Raw genomic sequence first — 20,579 nt, forward strand, 5'->3', positions numbered from 1 at the left:
TCTACTAGCCCTCGTCTTTTTACCTACTTGATCCTCTGCTGCCTTCACTACTTCATCCCTCAAAGCTACCCATTCGTCTTCTACTGTATTTCTTTCCTCCATTCTTGTCAATTGTTCCCTTATGCTCTCCCTGAAACTCTGTACAACCTCTGGTTTAGTCAGTTTATCCAGGTCCCATCTCCTTAAATTCCCACCTTTTTGCAGTTTCTTCAGTTTTAATCTACAGTTTGTAACCAATAGATTGTGGTCAGAGTCCACATCTGCCCCTGGAAATGTCTTACAATTTAAAACCTGGTTCCTAAATCTCTGTCTTACCATTATAGAATCTATCTGAAACCTGTCAGTATCTCCAGGCTTCTTCCATGTATACAACCTTCTTTTATGATTCTTGAACCAAGTGTTAGCTATGATTAAGTTGTGCTCTGTACAAAATTGCACCAGGCGGCTTCCTCTTTCATTTCTTATCCCCAATCCATATTCTCCTACTATGTTTCCTTCTCTCCATTTTCCTACTACTGAATTCCAGTCACCAATGACTATTAAATTTTCGTCTCCCTTCACTATCTGAATAATTTCCTTTATTTTATCATACATTTCTTCAATTTCTTCATCATCTGCAGAGCTAGTTGGCATATAGACTTGTACTACTGTCGTAGGTGTGGGCTTTGTGTCTGTCTTGGCCACAACAATGCGTTCGCTGTGCTGTTTGTAGTAACTTACCCGCATTCCTATTGTTTTATTCATTGTTAAACCTACTCCTGCATTACCACTATTTGATACGGCTATCTGTATCACTGAGGCACGCAAGCCTCCCCACCAACGACAAGGTCTATGGTTCATGGGGGGGGGGGGGGGGGGTCTTCTACCCTTATCAAAGATAAAGTTGAGACTCAGTATGTCTCCAAGAACATGTAATTCCAGCAGGACAAACAATAATAGTTTCTGTTTCTCAACGAAATTAATATAAGACCAAGCACAACTATTTTGTTGGGCCTCTGTATTGAAATTATAATACTAGCCACAGTTCCAAATACGTTTTACGGTGATGGAAACCACACACACTATATGGAAATGTTATACCAGCCCATGGAGTGCAGATAACAGTCTCATCACTCTTGGAAGCAGAGGCATCCTGAGGAACTCAGCAGATCTGATAATTCAACCATCGGCGAAACCAGAAAAACGTCCATGGGTGTGCTCTTCAGCCTGCTGGAAGGGGGAACCAGATGGCCATCCTCTGTGACACGCAAGTGAAGTACACTGCGATGTGGTTGTGACTGCGCCCGTGGTGGAATCCCTGATAGGAGGCCGCTGACTAGGGTGCTGCTACTGGTATTGGTTGCGGTGCTGACGTAGCAACCCTCATATTGTAGCCACCAGCATCACGTGGTGCCCCTGCTGTTCCTACATCTACATCTTCATCAGTACTTTGCAGCCACCTGGTAATATGTGACAGTGGGTACTTTTGGTACCACTAACTGATCTCTGTTCCACTCATGAATGGTGTGTGGGAAGCATGATTTTGGTAAGCTTCTGTATTAGCTGTAATGTCTCAAATTTTCTCATAATGGTCATTTTGCGAGATGTATGTGGGAGGAAGTAATATGTTGTCCGACACTTGCCGGAGAGTATTCTCTCGAAATTTCAGTAGTAAGCCTTTCCGTGATGCACAACACCTCACTTGTAGGGTCTGTCACTGGAGTTTGTTGAGCATTTCTGTAATGCTCTCGCACTGACTAAATGATGTTGATTTGTATAGAGGAGATTTTCACTGCTCTTTGTTGGATCTTCTCTACCTCTTTCGCGAGTTCTACCTGGTAAAGGTCCCAGATTGACTATTTGCTTTATGCGGTCATTCCATTTAAGGTCACTCCTAGATATTTAAGGTTACTCCTAGATATTTCATGGCAGACACTATTTCAAGCAATTTGTCATCAACAATGTAGTTGTACAGAAGTGGATTTATTTTCTTATGTATGTGCAGTATGTTACATTTATTGATGTTCAGGGCCAACTGCTAGAGCCCGCACCATTCATCAATCCTCTGTGGGTCATTCTGCAAATTGGTACTGTCTTCTGACGTTGCTACACAACTGCATCATCTGTGGACAGTATTAAAGAGCTCCCGACACCTTCATTTATGTATATTGCAAACAGTAACAATCCTATCACACTCCTTTGAGGTATTCCAGAAATTACCTTTACATCTGTCAGTATTGTTCCATTAAGGGTGACACGTTGCGTTCTATATGCAAGGAGGGCTTGAATCCAGTCACAAATCTGGTCAGATACTCAGTAAACTTGTATTTTTTTTAACTAAATGGCAGTGTGGGACAGTGTCAAATGCCTACCTGAAGTCAAGGAACACAGCATCAAGCTGAGTGCCATTGTCTACAGTGCTGTGGATCTCGTGGAGGAACAGAGCTAGCTGAGTTTTGCAGGATCTCTGTTTGCAGAAACAATGTTGATTTTTATAGAGGAGATTTCATTTAAAAAAAAAAAAAATCGTAATTCTCCAGCATAAAACATATTCCATAATTCTGCAACAAATTGACATCAATGATATAGGCCTGAAATTATGTGCATTTGTCCTACGACCCTTCTTGAAAATGAGAATGACCTGCACTTTCTTCCTCTCACTGGGTACCCATCATTGATCCTGTGAATTATGATAAACTGCTGCTAGAAGGGGAGCAAGTTCTTTCTCATAACCTTTATAGAATCTTAAAAGTATGCCTTTCCACAACTAAATGATTGTAGTTGCTTTTCTGTTCTGCAGTTGGTTATCTCGGTATCTGTCATGTCAACATTCATACAATGACTGTAATGGAGGACTGCGTTATGATCTTCCACGGTGAAACAGTTTCAGAAGACCGAATTCAGTATTTTGGCTTTATCTCTGTTATCTACCATTTCAGTGCTAGTATGGTCACAGATTGGCTTAATAGATGAGTTTCAAAAGCTTCCTGGTTTTAAGTAAGACGTAAACCTCTTAGGGTTTTTAGTCAGATCAGTTGACAAGATTTACTTTAAGAGTCATTGGACACTTGTTCCACTCCTCTCCATATGGAATTTTGCTTCTTTCAGCCTTTGTTAGTCAGCTAGGTTTTGTTTTCTCATGAATCTGTGTTGGTGAAGCTCTCTTTGTTTACATAGCAGTTTTCTAACATGGCAATTAAACCGTGGTGGATCTTCCCCACGTATTAAAACTTTGCTTGGAACATACTTGTTTCAGACATATTGAATGATACTGTTGAATTTTTTTCCATTTGTGCTCCACATTTTCATCCTAAGCACTGAGTATTTGATGCGACTATTTACATACTTTTCAATGTGCACCCTGTCACTCTTGCTAAGCAAAGATATTTTTCTACCTATTGTAACATTCTTTGTTAATGCTCATAGACATAGTTGTTATCACAGCCTTATGTTCACTGATACCTTACTCTGCACTAACTTGTTCAATAAGTTCAGGTCTGTTTGTTGCTAGGAAGTTTAAGATGTTACCTTCATCAGTTGGTTCTTCAATTATCTGCTTGAAGTAATTTTCAGAAAATATATTCCATGGATCCCTTGATCCATCCTGGATTCTGCCTAAATATGCATGCCCACACTCAGCGACCCACACAGTATGGCAAGGCCGCATCTGCTTCATGTTCTGGATGCAGAAACAGGACCGAGCATCCAAAAGTGTCATAGGAGCTCCACCAAGCTTCGACCAATGACGAGCAAGAACCGTTAAGAAGATAGGAAGATGAGAAGCACAGAAGTCAATTTAGGAGGCTGTAATGATTTCAAAATTTAAATTTTGAATGTATAAATAAATCGTTCTGCCAACCCATTTGGGACTGTATGGAAGAAGGTTGTGGTAAAATGTTTAGTTCCATTGAGGATGCAAAACATTTGGTAATTAGAAGCTGTGGATTGGGAACCATTGTCAGTCACCAGAGTACAGGATGCACCCTTTATTGTGAATATCAATTCCAAAGTTTCCATCGTGGCCACCAGTGTTGTCGAACAACACTGCAGCCGATGTGAAATTGCTTCCACTGCTGTGTTACACTGGCCACAGAGAGATTGTTTGGGGCCTGGATGGCTGATGTGCCTGCCAAATGGCACACTGGCGACCCACCTGTGCAAAATTGCCATCCGTACAAGACCAATAGATAATGTTGAGGTGAAGCATGATAATGAATGGATTACTGGAAATTTGTCAAATAGAGAGCCTATTGATGAAGGCGATGTGGTGTTCACTCCAGCAATTTTGGCGTAAGTCCAGAAAGCGACAATAGCAGTTTGTGGTCAATAATAAGATGAAATTTGTGACCATGCAAAAGTGTGAAATTTATGTAGACCCAATAAGATCGCTAATGCTTCCTTTTTGATCTGTGAATAACATTCTTGTGCTGGGTAAATGACTTTCACATAATTTGGTTGCCTCTCCGTACCATTGTTTAATTTATAACAACAAAAATAATCAGGTGTTGATAATATAATGTAAATGGATAGATACAAAATTTACTCACCAATCACCAGTGGCGAACGCACACACAAAAGGATTTAACTTTTACAAGTTTTTGGAGCCAGTAGCTCATTCTTCTGGCAGAAGAGTTGAAGGGGAAGAAAGAGGGGTGGAAGAAAAGGACTGGAGAGGCTTAGGGAAAGGGGTATAGTTCAGAAAAGTCGTCCAAAACCCCGGGTCTGGGGAGACTTACCAGATGTGATGAGAATGAAAGACTGATTGTTGGGGACTGCAGCAGATGAGATTTGAAAACCTGAGAGCTTAAAGGTGGAAGACAGGGCAATGTGCAAGACAGAGATTGCTATTAAAACATCGTGCATGAGTTAATAAGAGTGAAAAGCTAAGTGCATTGTACGCAACAGAGGTGAGAGGCAGGACAGTGAAAAACAGACAAGTCAGAAAATGGAAGATGTAGAAAACTAAAATGGAGTGAAGAAAGGAGTAATTACTATGAAGAAATGCTGAGACAGAAGGAATTAAGGTGAGGTGGGTGGTGAGAACCAAGGACATGTAGTGCTAGTTCCCACCTGCAGAGTTCTGAAAAACTGGTGTCTGGGGGAAGAATCTAGATGGCACGTGTGATGAAACAGGCACCGAGATCATGACTGTCATGTAGTGCATGCTCTGCAACAGTATATTGTGTGTTGTCTGTATGTACCCTCTGCCTATGCCCATTCATCCTGACTGATAACTGGGTGGTAGTCATGCCGATGTAAAAGGCCAAACAGTGTTTACATAAGAGCTGGTGTATGACAATGTATGTTTAATTTATGGTAGAGAACAGTCCTGGTGCCATGTGGAGATGCATTTTTTGCCAATACCTATGGCAAGTGGGGGCTGATTAGTCATAAGGTATTGTGCTGAATGAAGAGCTGATTTTAATTTCTAAAAATCCAGGTGGGGTTCTTCTGAAAGTGGACTCCCTTTTTACAGAGATGATTTAGTGGGTGGGCTATGGAGGCTGCCTGGGAATAAACCGAGCATATTAATTCAATTTTTCGAGAAATACTTGAAGGTCCTTTATGGATTTAGGCAGAAGCATGTTCTGAATTATGTCTACATATTCACTGGTGGGCCAAAGGCCCTGTTATTGAGGATATAGCCTAAATAATTGACCACTGGTTGAAAGGAGGAGTATCTGAAAAAATTACACTTAACACCTTTTTGTGCAAGGGCTGCAAAAATATGGCATAGACTGTTACATGTTCTTCCTTTGTTCATCAATGTTAAGAATATTATCAAGCTAATTCAGACAATGCAAAATCACTGCAGTAGTCAGTACACAAAACCTCTTGAATATGACAGAGGTCACTGGTGACACCAAAAGGCAACTTGTTATATTGGTTCATTCTGAAAAGTTTGTTAAAAACTAAAATCTCGCTCAAGATGTAACTGAAAGTATGCTTCTGCAAGATTGATTTTAGAAAATAGTTTCCCTCTGAAAATTTAGAAGACATTTCATGTATACTAATCACAGGATAAGATTCAATGTAGCCTTCTGCATTGCTGGTTTGCTTGAAGACTCCTCACAACTTAAGAAAGCCCCTAGGCATCCTAACCACCAGTAAGGGACCACTAAGGGCGAAGCCCACTGACTGTAGAAATAGAAATGGCCAGTGATATCAGGTGAGCTTAGAAAAATCACAGATTTGGTTCACATAAATTGCTAACAAATCGTATCAGTGGCTTCATAGAGAACCAGTATTTATTTTATTTAGCATATGGTGCTACACACATGGTTTACACTTATTACATTATGAAATTATATGATAAAATACACTATAGAATACATAAGTGAAGGATACATCATGCAGCTCCTGCAGGAGCCATTATCTGACAGGCTTGCTTCCATGTGCGCAAGGCCAGGAGATCCTCTGGAGAAGAGAAGTCTGGTGACAGCTATCGTTCTAGCTCATTTAGCATTACCCAGCATGCACATGTGGACGTCTTCCACGGATGCGAGCTAGTTTACACCCCATAGAGAACCAATGAGCCGAACTGATAGAGTGTAGTTCATGATGTAATGAAACTCCAAAGGCAGAATATTCAATAAGGCCAAAATGTTCTCAACCGTTGAATATGCCACAGCCACAAATGACAACATTTGAGACACCTGACTGTAGGTGACTGCCAGTTGCACACAACCTAAAGGTGGAACCTAATGATGGCCACATACCCACAACTTTGATTACATTTTGCTAAGTGAGGGAGTGCCCGCATAAAAGTAAATGTCTGAAACTGATGTGCTGGTATCAAAAAGAAAAGCCACTGGAATTTCTTGCACTTTTGTATGTAGCAAAATTTTGTGAAGTACCAGCACAGTATCACTGTCAGATATGTTGTTAACGTGATTCAGATGGAGTCAGTGCCTGGTTCCCAATGTGCTGCAGCATACTTCTGCAATATGACCTGTACATAAACATCTGTGGCGGCACTGACTGCTAAAATTGACATTACAAAATCAACATTAAGAACAGTGAAAGAGTGTATTTCTGTAAATTTATTATTGTCTTTGTTTTTCTTTGTTGTTATTGTCGTGCTGTGTACTCCGGTGACTGAAGTGTCCATTTATTATTCTATGGATCTACATGAATAAAATGGTAAAATGGCAGCATTATCCACATGTTATTCTGCATACTAACTGCTATGAAGATCCCATGTTGGTGGCCAACAGCTATACATTTTTTTATAAACTTGACAAACATGCAGCACTGCCAACCTTCCTGACAATATATTGAATACTGCAGACCATCAAAGGTCATTGGGACTTTTCGTCAGTTTTGATTCTCATGGATTGCATAGTGCTATGAACAAAATGAGTCACCCATGTGTTAAGATGCTAATGAAAGTGCCTCCCACAGATCTGATTGACTTATCTCATGGAGGTACAACAGAAACTGATACCTGCATGTGTTACAGGACCTACATTAGATCCTAGTGTGCAGGTGCAACACTGCATTCTTACTCCTCCCAGTTCGAACTGTGCTACTGCACCAGTTTTTGAGATGACATCCATTTTTACTCCTTGGTGGGGCTTGGCTGGTCAAGCCGCATCAGAAGATTTCCATGTTTCTTACCATGTCGATGGGCTTATGCCTGATGACACTCCCAGATCAACTCACTTTAGTGCCATTCAGACACTTTTCCAGCAATGTTTCTGCTGTTCACCACATGTTATCAAAACTGCCTCAATTCCTACCAGATCAATCACAAACATGGTTAGCCACCATAGAGTAAATGTTCTTCATTCACTGTGTTATTGAGATTACAGTGAAATATTCCACATTATTATATCGCACAGGAGAGTATGCTTCTATCATCAATGATGATGTCCTATAACCATCTACTTTTAACAGATTTGAGATGGCCAAGACAGCATTACTTCAGAGACTGTGAAACTGACCTGAGCAACAAATATGACTGCCAATTTTCTCTGAGCAGTTGAATGGATGGGCACCCTAACATTCTGATGTTATCTACAAAGTCTAGTGTATCCTGCATTATTACCAGCCAGTATGCTGTGGGCATATGGGAAAGTAAATTGCCTCACTGGATTAAAGTGTCCTTAATTTGTAATGAAGGTCTCACACAAGAGGCTAAATTACAGATGGTAGATCGTGTTTTTGTGTTACAAGATGGGGTGCCCTTGCTATCCATCGGCCACCAGCAGAACATATACTTGGCAGATGTAAAGTGCTTCAGCATAGCTGGCAGCTACTGAGCAGAGCCAACCACATCCAATGTGTCATGACCAGATATACATGGAATGGCAGCAGTTATCTTGGCTTTCACCTCGGCTGACAGTGTCTGAGCACGATCAAACGCATTAGACTCCATATGCTCCCACCACAGGTCAGTACCTTCCGGTGACCAAGATGCACTGTGATCAGCTGACAACAGCAAACTGACCAGTGCTGCTCAACACCGAGGGTGCTACCAGTGGCCACAGATTGCATGATTATGCGGGTTCCACATGTGCTTCAGAACTGCCATTCATAAATGCTCCCCTGAATGCAAGAAACCAAACGCTTCATTAGGCATTAGAGGTCATTATATTATGAAAGTATGCCAAAAATCGATCTACTTGAATGAAACTACTTTGCTTCCAGCATTTGACTACAGTGGCCACTTCTACGTACTTGACAGTAGTAATTAATGTGCCCACCAATGGTGGTCAAAAAATAAGGCTCAGGGATTTATCAAAATCTCAGTCCAAAGCTAAGTTCGGGGAAGCTGGTGACAAGAAAAGAATAAATATAAATTACAAATCCAAAGATTAGTTACTGCACAGGGGCACATCTTCTTCAAGGTGCAGCCATGTTGGAAGATCTAGGACACAAATACGGAAGCAAACTGTGATGCTGGTGTAGCGATGACTCCAGAGTGAGCTCCTGATTGATGAAATGCAACTGCTTTTGGCGCCTGGCCCAGGAAGCCGACTGACAGTGAACCGGCTGCTCAGAGCCCATGAGCTGGCCTAAATACAGTCCCAGACACCAGGATACAGCTGGTTCTATTTTCAGTCACATGATTCATGTAAGGAAAAGGTTTGTGGGGCAAGCAACCTCTGATGGTGCTTGGGTTGCCATCTGGTGGCCATGCAGAACATGGCCGAAAGCGTGTGTGATGTAAAAGGAAGACAGATGCCCACGCAGTCTGGGTGTATAGTGGGCTGCATGCAGAGTAGACACAGAGCCACAGTACAGCAGTACCAACCAATATTTTCTTGTCGACTCAGATTCCAAAATCGGCATGATCCCGAACACCACTACATTTCGTTAGTTAGTTAGTTAGTTAGTTAGTTACTTGTTCCATAGATCATTTGAATGATTCTTTTGTTGAAATGATGTTATATTTGTACATGATCGGTACTAACATTAATTAACACATTGTCATTTTATCCCTACTCGTGCAACTTCACTTAAAAACTTTTTTACTTGCTACGAGGTTTTAAGTAGAAATTCTTCGATGGAATAGAGGAAGTTGTTCAGGAGAAATGATTTTAAATTAAATTTAAAACTTGCTTTGCTACCTGTCAGACACTTTATGTTGGACAAATGATCTCTAAAAATTTTATTGATGCTTATTGAATTCCTCTCTAAGCCAAGGACAGCTTCAACAATGGGTAATAAAGATCAGTTTTTCATCTAGTGTTGTAGGTATGTACCTCATGTTTCTTCTCAAATTGTGATGGATTATTTATGATGACATTTGTTAGCATAAATATGTATTGTGACAGTGCAGTTAAAATGCTTAGCTTCTTGAGGAAGTACCTACATGATGTCTGTTGATGAACACCACATATTATTCTCTCTGCTCAATTTTTTGCAATCAATACTTTTTTTCTAACTCATGAATTGACCCAGAAAATTATACTGTATGATGTTATTGACTGAAAATGTGTCAGGAGATTAATATGTTTGTTTCCTAGATTAGTGATTACATGAAGAGTAAAAGTAGCTGAACTTAATTGTTTTAGAAGCTCAGTAATATGTTTCTTCCAGTTTAGGTTTTCGTCAATATGCACACCAAAAACTTTGGAGCATTGTATCCTACTTACTGACTCTTCCTCATGTGCTACATCAGGTTTTGGTATAACTCATTTTGTTGTACAGAATCGAATGTAGTGGCTTTTTTCAGAATTTTTAGAGTCCATTTTCAGAGAACCAGTTAATAATTCTTTGTAAAACATCATTTACTTCTACTGCCTTCTTTCTAATGGGATTTATTTTAACACTAGCATCGTCTGCAAAAAGTACCAGTTTTGATTGTTGAATGTTAAGTGGAAAGTCATTCACATATATATAAGGGGTAAGAAGGGACCAAAAAGGATGATAATAAATGTAGATATGTTGGTGAGTTGCCCACCGAGGCTTTACTTGATTTGGACTTTCTAGAATCTAAATATGACAAGAACACACACTCCTCCCTAAGAGAAGCTGTGCAAATAGCTTAACACTGCATCACTCAGAATAATCATGGATGACATTGCCTATCTTCTACAAAAACCTTGCTTTTGTATCAGTGACTCACCCATAAGTTGGTGACTATGTACTTAGTGACAGTCTCCCATGCACATACGTTTAGCACTTCTCAACCCCTTACCTACCAAGGCCACAGCTTTAAGAGGTTACAGTGCATACGACTGAAACTACAGAGGGACCTCCCATCTTTTATAAGGCACAGCAACTGTCCCCTTATAAGTTACATGTAGTGAAAGTTGCAGTAGATGAATTGTTAACAAAAGTGTGTGGGTTTCCCGAATTCATTTGGTTCAGTAAAAAAGATAGTAGATTTCAGGTATGTGAAGATTACAGAGCCGTCAATGCTCGAACCAGTTCCAGCCAGTATCCCGTACCGAATATACAGGACTTCTGTCATCCATTATCAGGTGCTTCAGTCTTCAAATTATAGGCTGTCAAAAGGCTTACTTACAGATACCAAAGGTCACATACGACATTTCAAAGGTTCCTATAACTACCTCCTTTGGGCTGTCCAACATTTTGTACATGGCATTCGGGTTCAAAACCTCAGCACAGACTTGATAGTGCTTCATTGATTCCTCTCTGCACAAGTTTCCCTTCTGTTTTCCTTACCTTGAAGACATGCTAATTTTTCCATCTTCACGATGCGAGAACATCAATAACACCTCCAGCAGGTTTTCAATATGGTGTATCAATTAGGCGTGGTGGTGTGAACAAAGAAAAATGTCAATTATGGCAAAAGATAGTGACTTTCTGGATCATTCTGTGTTGCCAGCAGGGATCAGACCAACAGAAGAGAAAATAAACTAATAAAGCTGATGCCTAGGCCTTCAACTTACCAGTAACTAGGAAGGTTTTTAGGTATGGTATGATAAACTTTTATTGGCAATATGTTCTGCAGGCTGCGATAATCCTGACCAGGAAGAATACCAAGGAGAAACAAACTGTACATTGTGTGAATGCTTGTCTCAGGGAAATATGAATTAACAAAATCTTCTTGGGCTTCCAGCCACATCAGGTGGTAGAAATCCCACAAGCTTTCAGCTGAGTTCTCATCGATAATTGTAAAGTGATAAATGCCTGCCGTGTCGCAGCGGCCTCTCTGTTATATAGCCGCACTGCTGGCTGTGACATCACTGATGCTGTCTCCCTCACCAAATGTAATAATGTTTTTGCCCCAAACCGCCATCCTTGTTGATGGTGTTTTCAGATATTTTTATTTCTACTGATTCTTTTGTGACGCTATCCCAAAATCCCATCATCCTCATAATGGCAGATATTTCATCGTGTAGAATTGGGTGTAGATTTTATGAAGTTTGTGCTGCCACAGCTGATTTTTCAGGATTGCATATGCATAAGCATCTCCAGTGTTCCATCCAGTGTAGCTTCACAGTGCGTACTGTATGGTAACTGTAGTAGTGGCCACACTGACATGGTATTTAGTACACTCAAGGCATTCTGAGCCCTAGAGCATCCTTCACAGGCCTCAAGAGCTGAATACTGATGAGATGTGTCTCATCAGTAGGAGACTAATCTTTCGCAACACTGTACCACAGAAAAGCAAAATGGAAGTTTCTTGTTCTCTTCTTCGGTGGTGTTTTTCTTGTGTGTCTCACCAGAAATAGCCCATGATACCTGGTGGTGATTGTAGCCATTTGTCCGGAAGACTTTTGGGAGGCGACGTAGTTCTAGTGCCAGATTTTCTTCATCTAAGATGAGCGCCATGTTTTTGCCCTGGATGGTAGTGGCTAAGAGCGTGCAGATACCGGTCTGTATTGTAGGTTTCCTGTACACATTGTAACTGAGATGTCCATTGGTTTTCTGGTGAATGAGGATGTCAAGGAAGGGCAATGCACCACCTGTCTCTACTCACATCATAAAACTAATGAGGTCATGAATGCAGTTCAGGTGTTCTAAGAAGTCTCCCAGTTTTTCACATCCATGGAGACAGATGATAAATGTGTCATTAACATAATGATAAAAGCAACTTGACTTTTTGGGAGCTGTGTCCAAAGCAAAGTATTCAGATTTCTCCATAAAAAGGTTGGCTATGGATGGAGCTAATGGAATTCCCATTGCCACGGCATCCAACTGGTCAAAATACTGGCTGCCATATAGGACATATGGTGATGGCAATGTGTGCTTAAACAATCCCACAACTGTACTATCAAATAACTGGGAGAGGGGATCTGTGCAGTCTTTGAAAGGAACATGCTTAAATAGGGAGACCACACCAAAACTGACCATTATATCACATTGCCCAGGAAGCAGATGTTTAATTTGGTGGATAAAATAATTGGTGCTTTTGATGTGATGCATACAGTAGCCCACATGCTGATTAAGAAGGCTGGCCAGATGTTTTGCTACTCTGTAAGCTGGTGACCCAGTAGTGTTCACAATAGGGTGAAGAGGAAAACCCATTTTGTGCATCTTTGGTGGCCCATAAAACATAGGTGGTCTTAGTGCCTGAGGGTGGAGATCTTCCAGTGATGACTGTTTTAGGGGCTCCAATGTCTTCCTCATTATTCTTGACGTCATGTCCCGTGACAGTGTCCGGTAGGTATCCTCCTCAAGAATCAACTGAATTTTAGCATTGTATTCAGCTGTATTCAGAATAACATATGCATTGCCCTTGTCATCTGGTAAAGCCACGATGACGGAGTCATTGTGGAGTGTGTGTAAGTCACAAAACGTGCCAGATTATATCAAAATCTAAACTCTGCCATATATCTTGACTAGGGCTGAATGCAACAGACTTCACACACACTGCAATGATACCCTCATGATTCTGCCAGCTGAAAAGGCCTGACAAAGGATGTGGTTCGATTGGTCCAGTCTGGGGTGGTATTGGGTGATGAAGGGGGCTCTCTTGCATATCTGCTTGTTGAGGGTGGTGGGAGAGAAGGTGTGTTGAGAAATTTTATGGTATGTCACCCTATGAAGATTCCACACACTTATCATCCTCATCCTCATAGTGTGGACATTTATGTCAGGCGCATGTGCTTGATTATCTGTCTTCGTGCCCTGAAATTAGAAGCACCCTACCCAAGATACTTCCCACCCCTTTTGAAGTGATGTTCCATCACCCACTCAACCTCGAAGACATTCTGGTCCATTCCTATGCCACTCCCAATCCCAAGTCCTTGCCACAGGCATTGTATCCATGTGGAAGACTCGGGTGCAAGACCTGCCCAATCTACCCACGCACCACTTCGTATTCCAGTCATGTCACATGCATCTCCTACCCCATCAGAGACTGGTCCACTTATGAAAGCAGCCCTGTCATGTACCAGTGCTGCTTCAAACATTGCTGAGCTTTTTATGTTTGTATAACTATCAACCAGCCATCTACCAGGATGGATGGTCACCACCAAACTGTGGCAAAGAGCAAAGTGGACAACATGTGTCCCAATGTGCAGCTGGAAGTAACATACTTGATTTCAATGACTGCTGCACAACCCAGGCTATTTGAATTCTCCCCTCCACCACCAGTTTTTCTGAACTGCGCAGATTGAAGTTATCCTTACAACACATTCTTTGCTCCCAAAATAACCCCAGCCTCATCCTTTGGTAACAAATTGTCCTCACACCCTCCATCCAACTGTTTGCACCCCCTCTGTCCTATCACCTCCTCCTAAATCACGTCCTCTCACCCTCATTTTGCACTACTTTCTGCCTATGCACTCACCAGTCTTTTCCCCTTCTCTGCCCCTCTTCTTTCCTCTCCCCATTAACCTCGTCCCTCCCTCCCTTACAGCCTCCCCACACTGCACTCTATAGCCTTGTCCTGTTGCCTCTGATAGTCTTTTTCATTGTGCCTGTCTGCAAGTCAGCATGTCATCTTTATGGTAAGTAACAGTCTATTCTTTTCATAAAATTGTTGACATTCCAACATGTGCTTTTCATTGTTTAACTTCAGCATTAAGTTCTCCACAAGCAGTGATTCTCCAGTTAAGTCTGCATAATCTTATTAAAACTGTCTCTTGCTTCTTTATGAAGCTTAAAAGGTTTCCCCCATACAAGTGGGATTTTATTAATTTCATAACATTTTCGATTTCTGATCAGAATTTAGAGATAAAATAATCAGGTGCTTTGGCAAAGACAAAGAATATGCCAACAGGATAATTCTTCTTCATTAGCTCTGTCAATATTTAATCTGTGAGATCTTGTATGGCTTGCCCTTTGGAGGGTACCTTACAAGTCCCAAAATGAAAGGTAGTTGACAAGCTTAAGTTCATAGTTGATTCTGAATGGCTTTCTTAGACACAAATCTTTAATGACACACCACAAAGGTGTCTTTTATTCTCTTTGTATAAGAATTTTATTCGCTTTCAGGAAAGAAACTGAAATCCTTCAACGTTTTTATGAATTGTTTAATTTGTTTCAGGTAAGTGAGAGCCCACATCAGGAAGATAATCACTCAGATATAAATGGTAATTCTAGTGGGATACATTGGGATGACCAGATTCTAAATGCTGCTTTGCCACCTTACAAACCAGTTCTACAAGATGATGAGCCTTTTAAGCCTCAGAATTTCTATACCTGTCCAATTTGTCATGACAGGTAAGTTACTTTTACCTGTATTCATTTATAGTTTTTATAATGTGTACCATGTGTTTTAAGGTATATAAGCTTTATTTTAATATATTATTGTGACACCATTTAGAACATTTTCATTGGTAAATGTAGATTTCCACAGGGTGAACCACAACACCACTGACAAAATGTTTGATTTTGTCTAGGGATATTTCTTAGGACTTTAGTATAAGGGAGCCATTGTCTCCCATGGCATATTACAGAGTAATTGCATTTTGTTTAATTTCTTACCTCCATTTACCTTTGAAGTTGTATTGGACTGAAAATACCTACACAATGGCATATATGTCAATGGTGTGTGCAGTGTTTATTTGGAAATAGACTGGTTCCATTCATTCATGGTACTTGTTGTTGACAATAATATGGCCCACTTCACTCTTGGCCCTCAAGCTCGCATTTGGTATTACATGTTTCTGTTGGGGCTTTGTTGTTCTGGTAGTGATATTTGTATGTTAACAGTGATAAACTGCAGTATGGATAGATTTACTCGTGAAGAGTTCAATATGGATAGGTTTACTCGTGAAGAGTTGGCCAATATGCACCTCGTGTATGGGTTCACTGAATTCAGAGGAAGAGCTGCACAGTGCCACTATGTTGAACTGTTCCCACAGTGATGAAACCACATCACATTACTTTTGCCACTGTCTGTCATTAAACCTATCCATATGCAACTAATAGCGTCAGAAAAACAAACCTGAGACAGACACAAACAATACAGAGAGCAATCGTGGGGGCATTGCTGTTGTCAACAGCAAGTATCGTGAGTGAATGGAACAAGTTTCTTTCCAAACAAGACACACAATACATATTTTCTACATTTGCAGGTAATTTCACTGCCATACAGATACAAAGAAAAATAATTGCCAACCAGAAATTCAACAAAATGTAGTTACTGTGTAATGAGCCACCAAAGACCAAAGGTTCCTTGCACCAAAATACTCAGAAAGTGTCCCTGAACCACCTCCAAAACTTTGGTGGTGGAGTTCAGGTTCATTCTTTATAAGGTAATGTGATGGATGTATGTGGGGTTAGATACACTGAGCATGAAATAGCAACCTTAAAGGTCAAGTACTTTTAGCAAATTCTCAAACCATCTCAGCTGGTTTGTTTATGTACGATGCTCATGTGACCAAATCAGACCAAAGGGGCTGTCAAGCTCGATCGCCATGAGCAGTGTAGCGTGCCCTCACTCCACGAGGCACTGCAGAGAGGTCTAGAATTTAATCCAAGACATCAGTGCAAGGTCTGCTGATCAGGAATTGTACACCACCACCTCACTTACTCGTGCTATTCAAATATTAAAGGTGAAAATGTCTTCCACCACCTTGAAGTTCAGAGCCACCCCACAACCATGTGTTAATGACCTCAGGCACAGGAGCAGGTACAGAATGAATGAGTAGCTTTTTCTATTGTCCATTTTACTTGTGTACGTGTTTGAGTTACTGATAACTTAATACTACACTGTAAGCCATGGGTAGAATACAAAAAGTAAAGGTCAACCACTCGCAGTGTAGTTAAGGCTTGGTGGTTGACAGGCATATAAGCGAGATTGCTATTGGTGCTGAGCTGCTGGAAAATCGAAAAAAAGAAAAAAAACACACACACACACACACACACACACACACACACACAGAGAGAGAGAGAGAGAGAGAGAGAGAGAGAGAGAGAGAGGGGGGGGGGGGGGGGGGAGTGTACTGCATTTGTGAAACCATCTCATTCGTTATCATAGTCAGAGATTGCAATTATGATTCATCCATAGAACATGGAAGTAACTACACTATACCATACACTGTCGTCTGAAGAACAGCTTACAATGAGAAATATAAACCTGTAATTACCTGCCTATTGAATGTTTTGTAAGCTACAGCCTGATTTTTCTTTCTAGGTATCTGCTGCAATCCAGCTTGGATTTCCACATGAAGAGGCGAAGTTTGCAAATAAAATATCATTGTCAAAACTGCAATCGTTTTATCACTGATTACAATAGATGCAGTTTTCTGAACCACCTACAACAACACTCAGACTCTGGAGGATATCTGACTGACATCCTCCATGTCACAGTGACGCCTCTTGCTGAAGACCAGCTTAGGACAGACCAACAGACATTCGAAAACAAAGATTATACCCAAAACATTTTTGTAAAACCCTCATCTACTGCAACAGTTGGACTCAACAAAAATGGTGCTCCATCTGAGATAACTACAAATACAGCAGTTGCAGTGCATACAGAGGAACAGGCTCAGCAAAGAACAACTGTAGAAGAGTCCCTTTACACAACTGCTATGAGTAATATTAAAGTCTCCAAAAACCTAACAATGCCAGAGGTGTGCAAGGAATGTGGCATGAAACTTCTTATTGACTTAAGGAACCACTTACTGAGGCCAAACTGTTATGTTGACCCTGGGTTAGAATGTCAGCAATGCAAATTAATTTTACCATCAATATGTAGTCTTCGTGCTCATAAGAGGTATCATCAGAAATTGAGACCCCACACATGCCCTGAGTGTGGACGTATCTTCTCTCTTTGGGCATCATTCCTGGTTCACCTCAATTATTCATGTTTTCATTTGTCTCGGTGTATTCGATTCAGGTGCCCAAAGTGTGCAACACTTTTTTATTCTGTTGAATTGCTTGAAATGCACTTCTTTTCTGATCACATCAAGACAGTGTTTAAATGTGACTTATGCCCCATAGCATGCTTTGATACTATTTCTGTTGATCAACACAAGGCAATTGCCCATGTGAAAAAGGATGTAAAGACTCTCCAATTTCAGCAGTGCCAGATATGCCCAGATCGCCTCACCCCAAAAGAACAAATTGCTGGGCATGTTTTGGAACATACCCGCAGTAAAAAGTGCTTGGCATTTGGGTTTGAGTGTACTGGATGCAAAAACTTCTTCCAGCAGAAGGCTGTATTTGGAGCACACCAGTGCAGTGGACCACCAGCGTGTGCAGATCGTGCTCAGGGGACTAACTCACAAGGAGACAGTATGATAGCATCTGACTGTAGTACTGACAATGCATGCAGAGATGGGGGTAAAAATACCTCTGTTAGCAGTACCACTGATAATATGAACAGCAGTGATAATTCTGTTAGCACCAACAACCTAGAGACATCTGTTGATAATATTGATGATAATAACTGGAATAATACTACTTCTACAAGTAGCCAAAGGTCTGATATGCCAAAGTGTCTTCCAATAAAAATTTTAACCCGGAGCTTCCCAGTGAAGAAGCTGTCGTCTCCAAAAACTATACAACCGAAACCGGTTTCACAGGCTGAAAAACCACCTATTAGACAGTACGGCAACAACAGACTCAGTAATGTAACTGTGAAGACAAATGGAAACAGATTTATTCCAACAAAACACATTACACTCACGCAGGATTTAAAAAAGAATACTCTAATAGCAAATATTTTGCCTGCACAAGCAACTGTGAGAAGCACAGATGGAGGTGTATTAAAAGTCCGTAGAGTTATTCGTAATTGTAGTTCATGCAAAAGAGAAATTGTGTTCCATTCTCCTTCATTGGAACAATACTCCATGCTTCCTTCCAAATGTTACAACTGCTTAAAAAAACACAATGCTCTCTCAGGTTCAGGAAGTATTTTTACTTCAGGAACTAAAACAATTGTGCACCTGCAGAAGGCAAATAGCCCTAATAAAACTTTAGCTGTTGTTTCTGCTCCAAAACTGATGGCAACTCCAGTTTCAAGTACAGTTACAGCCACACATCCCACAACAGTGATACCTACTACCAGGCAATTGAAACCTCTTGGCAGCATAGTGACAGAAAAATTGGAAGAAACTAAAGAAAGTGCTCGTTTTGCATTTAATGGCCCTCATAGTAGTACTGATTCCAAAGCTCCTCCTGGGCAGTTCAAGTGCCACATTTGCAAAAAGCTAATTAATATACAGTCCAGTGATATTCAGGATCATTTTAGCAAAGAGCACAAAAACATAGAGATCCATAAACTTACTCCACTTCTGAAAAAAATTAATATTGAACATTCACAGAAAGGGAAAGAAGGGAAAGAGTTAGGTACTATCATCAAAATGGAACCAGAAGACAGTGAAAGTCTTGAGCCTCCACTAAACACTTCCTCTGGAGAAAAATCTGAAACTCCTGAACCACCTAAAAAGAAAAAGAAGTCAAAATTAGGATCCAAAGACAAACCACCTGCACCTGTTACACCCTTCAGTTCAGGAAAGCTTATATTCCCAGTTGTAAAAAAAGAAGACAATAAGTATGAATGTTTCAAATGTCAGTTTACCCACATTGATAAAGCTGAATTTGAATCGCACATTGTCCTTCATAAGACAGATTCTAGTTCTTTCCAGTGCATGGAATGTGGAATGTGTTTTATTGTCCAACCATCATTTGAGAAGCACCTTTTAGTCTGCCATGGCATAAGAGATGTTGAAAAATATGTAACTGAAAATCTTAATTGTAAACAAGACAGTTATGACCCCTACAATGGATTCTCCCCAGTGACTGTATCATCAGATGACGAAGCTGATGAAAACAAATGTAGTGTGTGCCATGATAGTTTTGAAACATCGGAAGAATTAGATAAGCATTTCCGTGTGCATGGGATGGCATTTCTTCTCAAGAAACAACGAGAACTTAGACAAATAATAACAGCATAATGTGTGGACATCCATTGTTTGTGTAAAAGTTTTTCTCACATTTCATAGCAATGTATGTCATTAATAAATGTTATTTCAATGTGTGCTATTAGCTAATATGTCTAAAAGCAAAGTTTTATAACATGTTACTCAGATTCATCAAATAACTGTTAATTTCTTCGCTATGTGAAGTTCTGTCTTAAAATGATGTAAAAATCTTATGCTCCCATGGGGTAGGTTGCAATTTTATTTGCTTTATCTTATGTGACATGTAGAATAGTGCAATTCAATCATTGCAGTACAAAAGTATGTGTCAAATGTTTGTTCCTTTTATAGCTGTCATATCCCTTCTTTTCTTTTAATTTCACTTTAAAATAAGTTTTCTGTAACTGTAGTAAACTCATTGCTGGACAACTATTATTTTTGTATAAAACTTTCATCATTTGTTACAGTAGAGATTTTATGTCTGAACAATGTTCAAAAGAATTTAATGTTTTATATAGTAGATATATATATATCACCCATACCAAATTATCTATTAAATTTTACAAGCTTGTATTAATTTCTCGTTAGTGTTTCAAGCACCTACATAATTACAAGGCAATATGAGCTTTTAGTAAACAAATAATAAGGTAAATCAGTCGCCAAGCAGCAGCCTTCATGGAATACAGTTTAGCTGGACATAATTTGCTTTCCTCTGACCTGGAAAGCTCATTCAGTAAGGGAAATGAGAATTTAGGAAAACAAGAGATGGTAAGGGAATGGGAAGAAGGCTAGTGGATATTTAGTGATGGGAGATTGTGGAAATTAACAATATATTGGAGAAACAGCTCCTCGCTGTAGGGC

General features: G+C 40.3%; 1 protein-coding gene across 1 annotated transcript in view; it reads left to right on the top strand.

Annotated features, from left to right (window-relative positions):
• The window catches only part of LOC126262318 (zinc finger protein 532-like), a 79,599-nt gene extending 59,405 nt beyond the window's left edge, over window positions 1-20,194 (top strand). The window contains exons 3-4 of the mRNA XM_049958872.1: window positions 14,894-15,069; window positions 16,988-20,194. Of these exons, the coding sequence (XP_049814829.1) occupies window positions 14,894-15,069; window positions 16,988-19,754 (2,943 nt within the window). The 3' untranslated portion in view covers window positions 19,755-20,194. The remainder of the gene's footprint in view (window positions 1-14,893; window positions 15,070-16,987) is intronic.
• The last annotated feature ends 385 nt before the right edge of the window (window positions 20,195-20,579 follow it).

Source organism: Schistocerca nitens, chromosome 6 (genome assembly GCF_023898315.1).
Source record: "Schistocerca nitens isolate TAMUIC-IGC-003100 chromosome 6, iqSchNite1.1, whole genome shotgun sequence".
Taxonomy (NCBI): Eukaryota; Metazoa; Arthropoda; class Insecta; order Orthoptera; family Acrididae; genus Schistocerca; species Schistocerca nitens.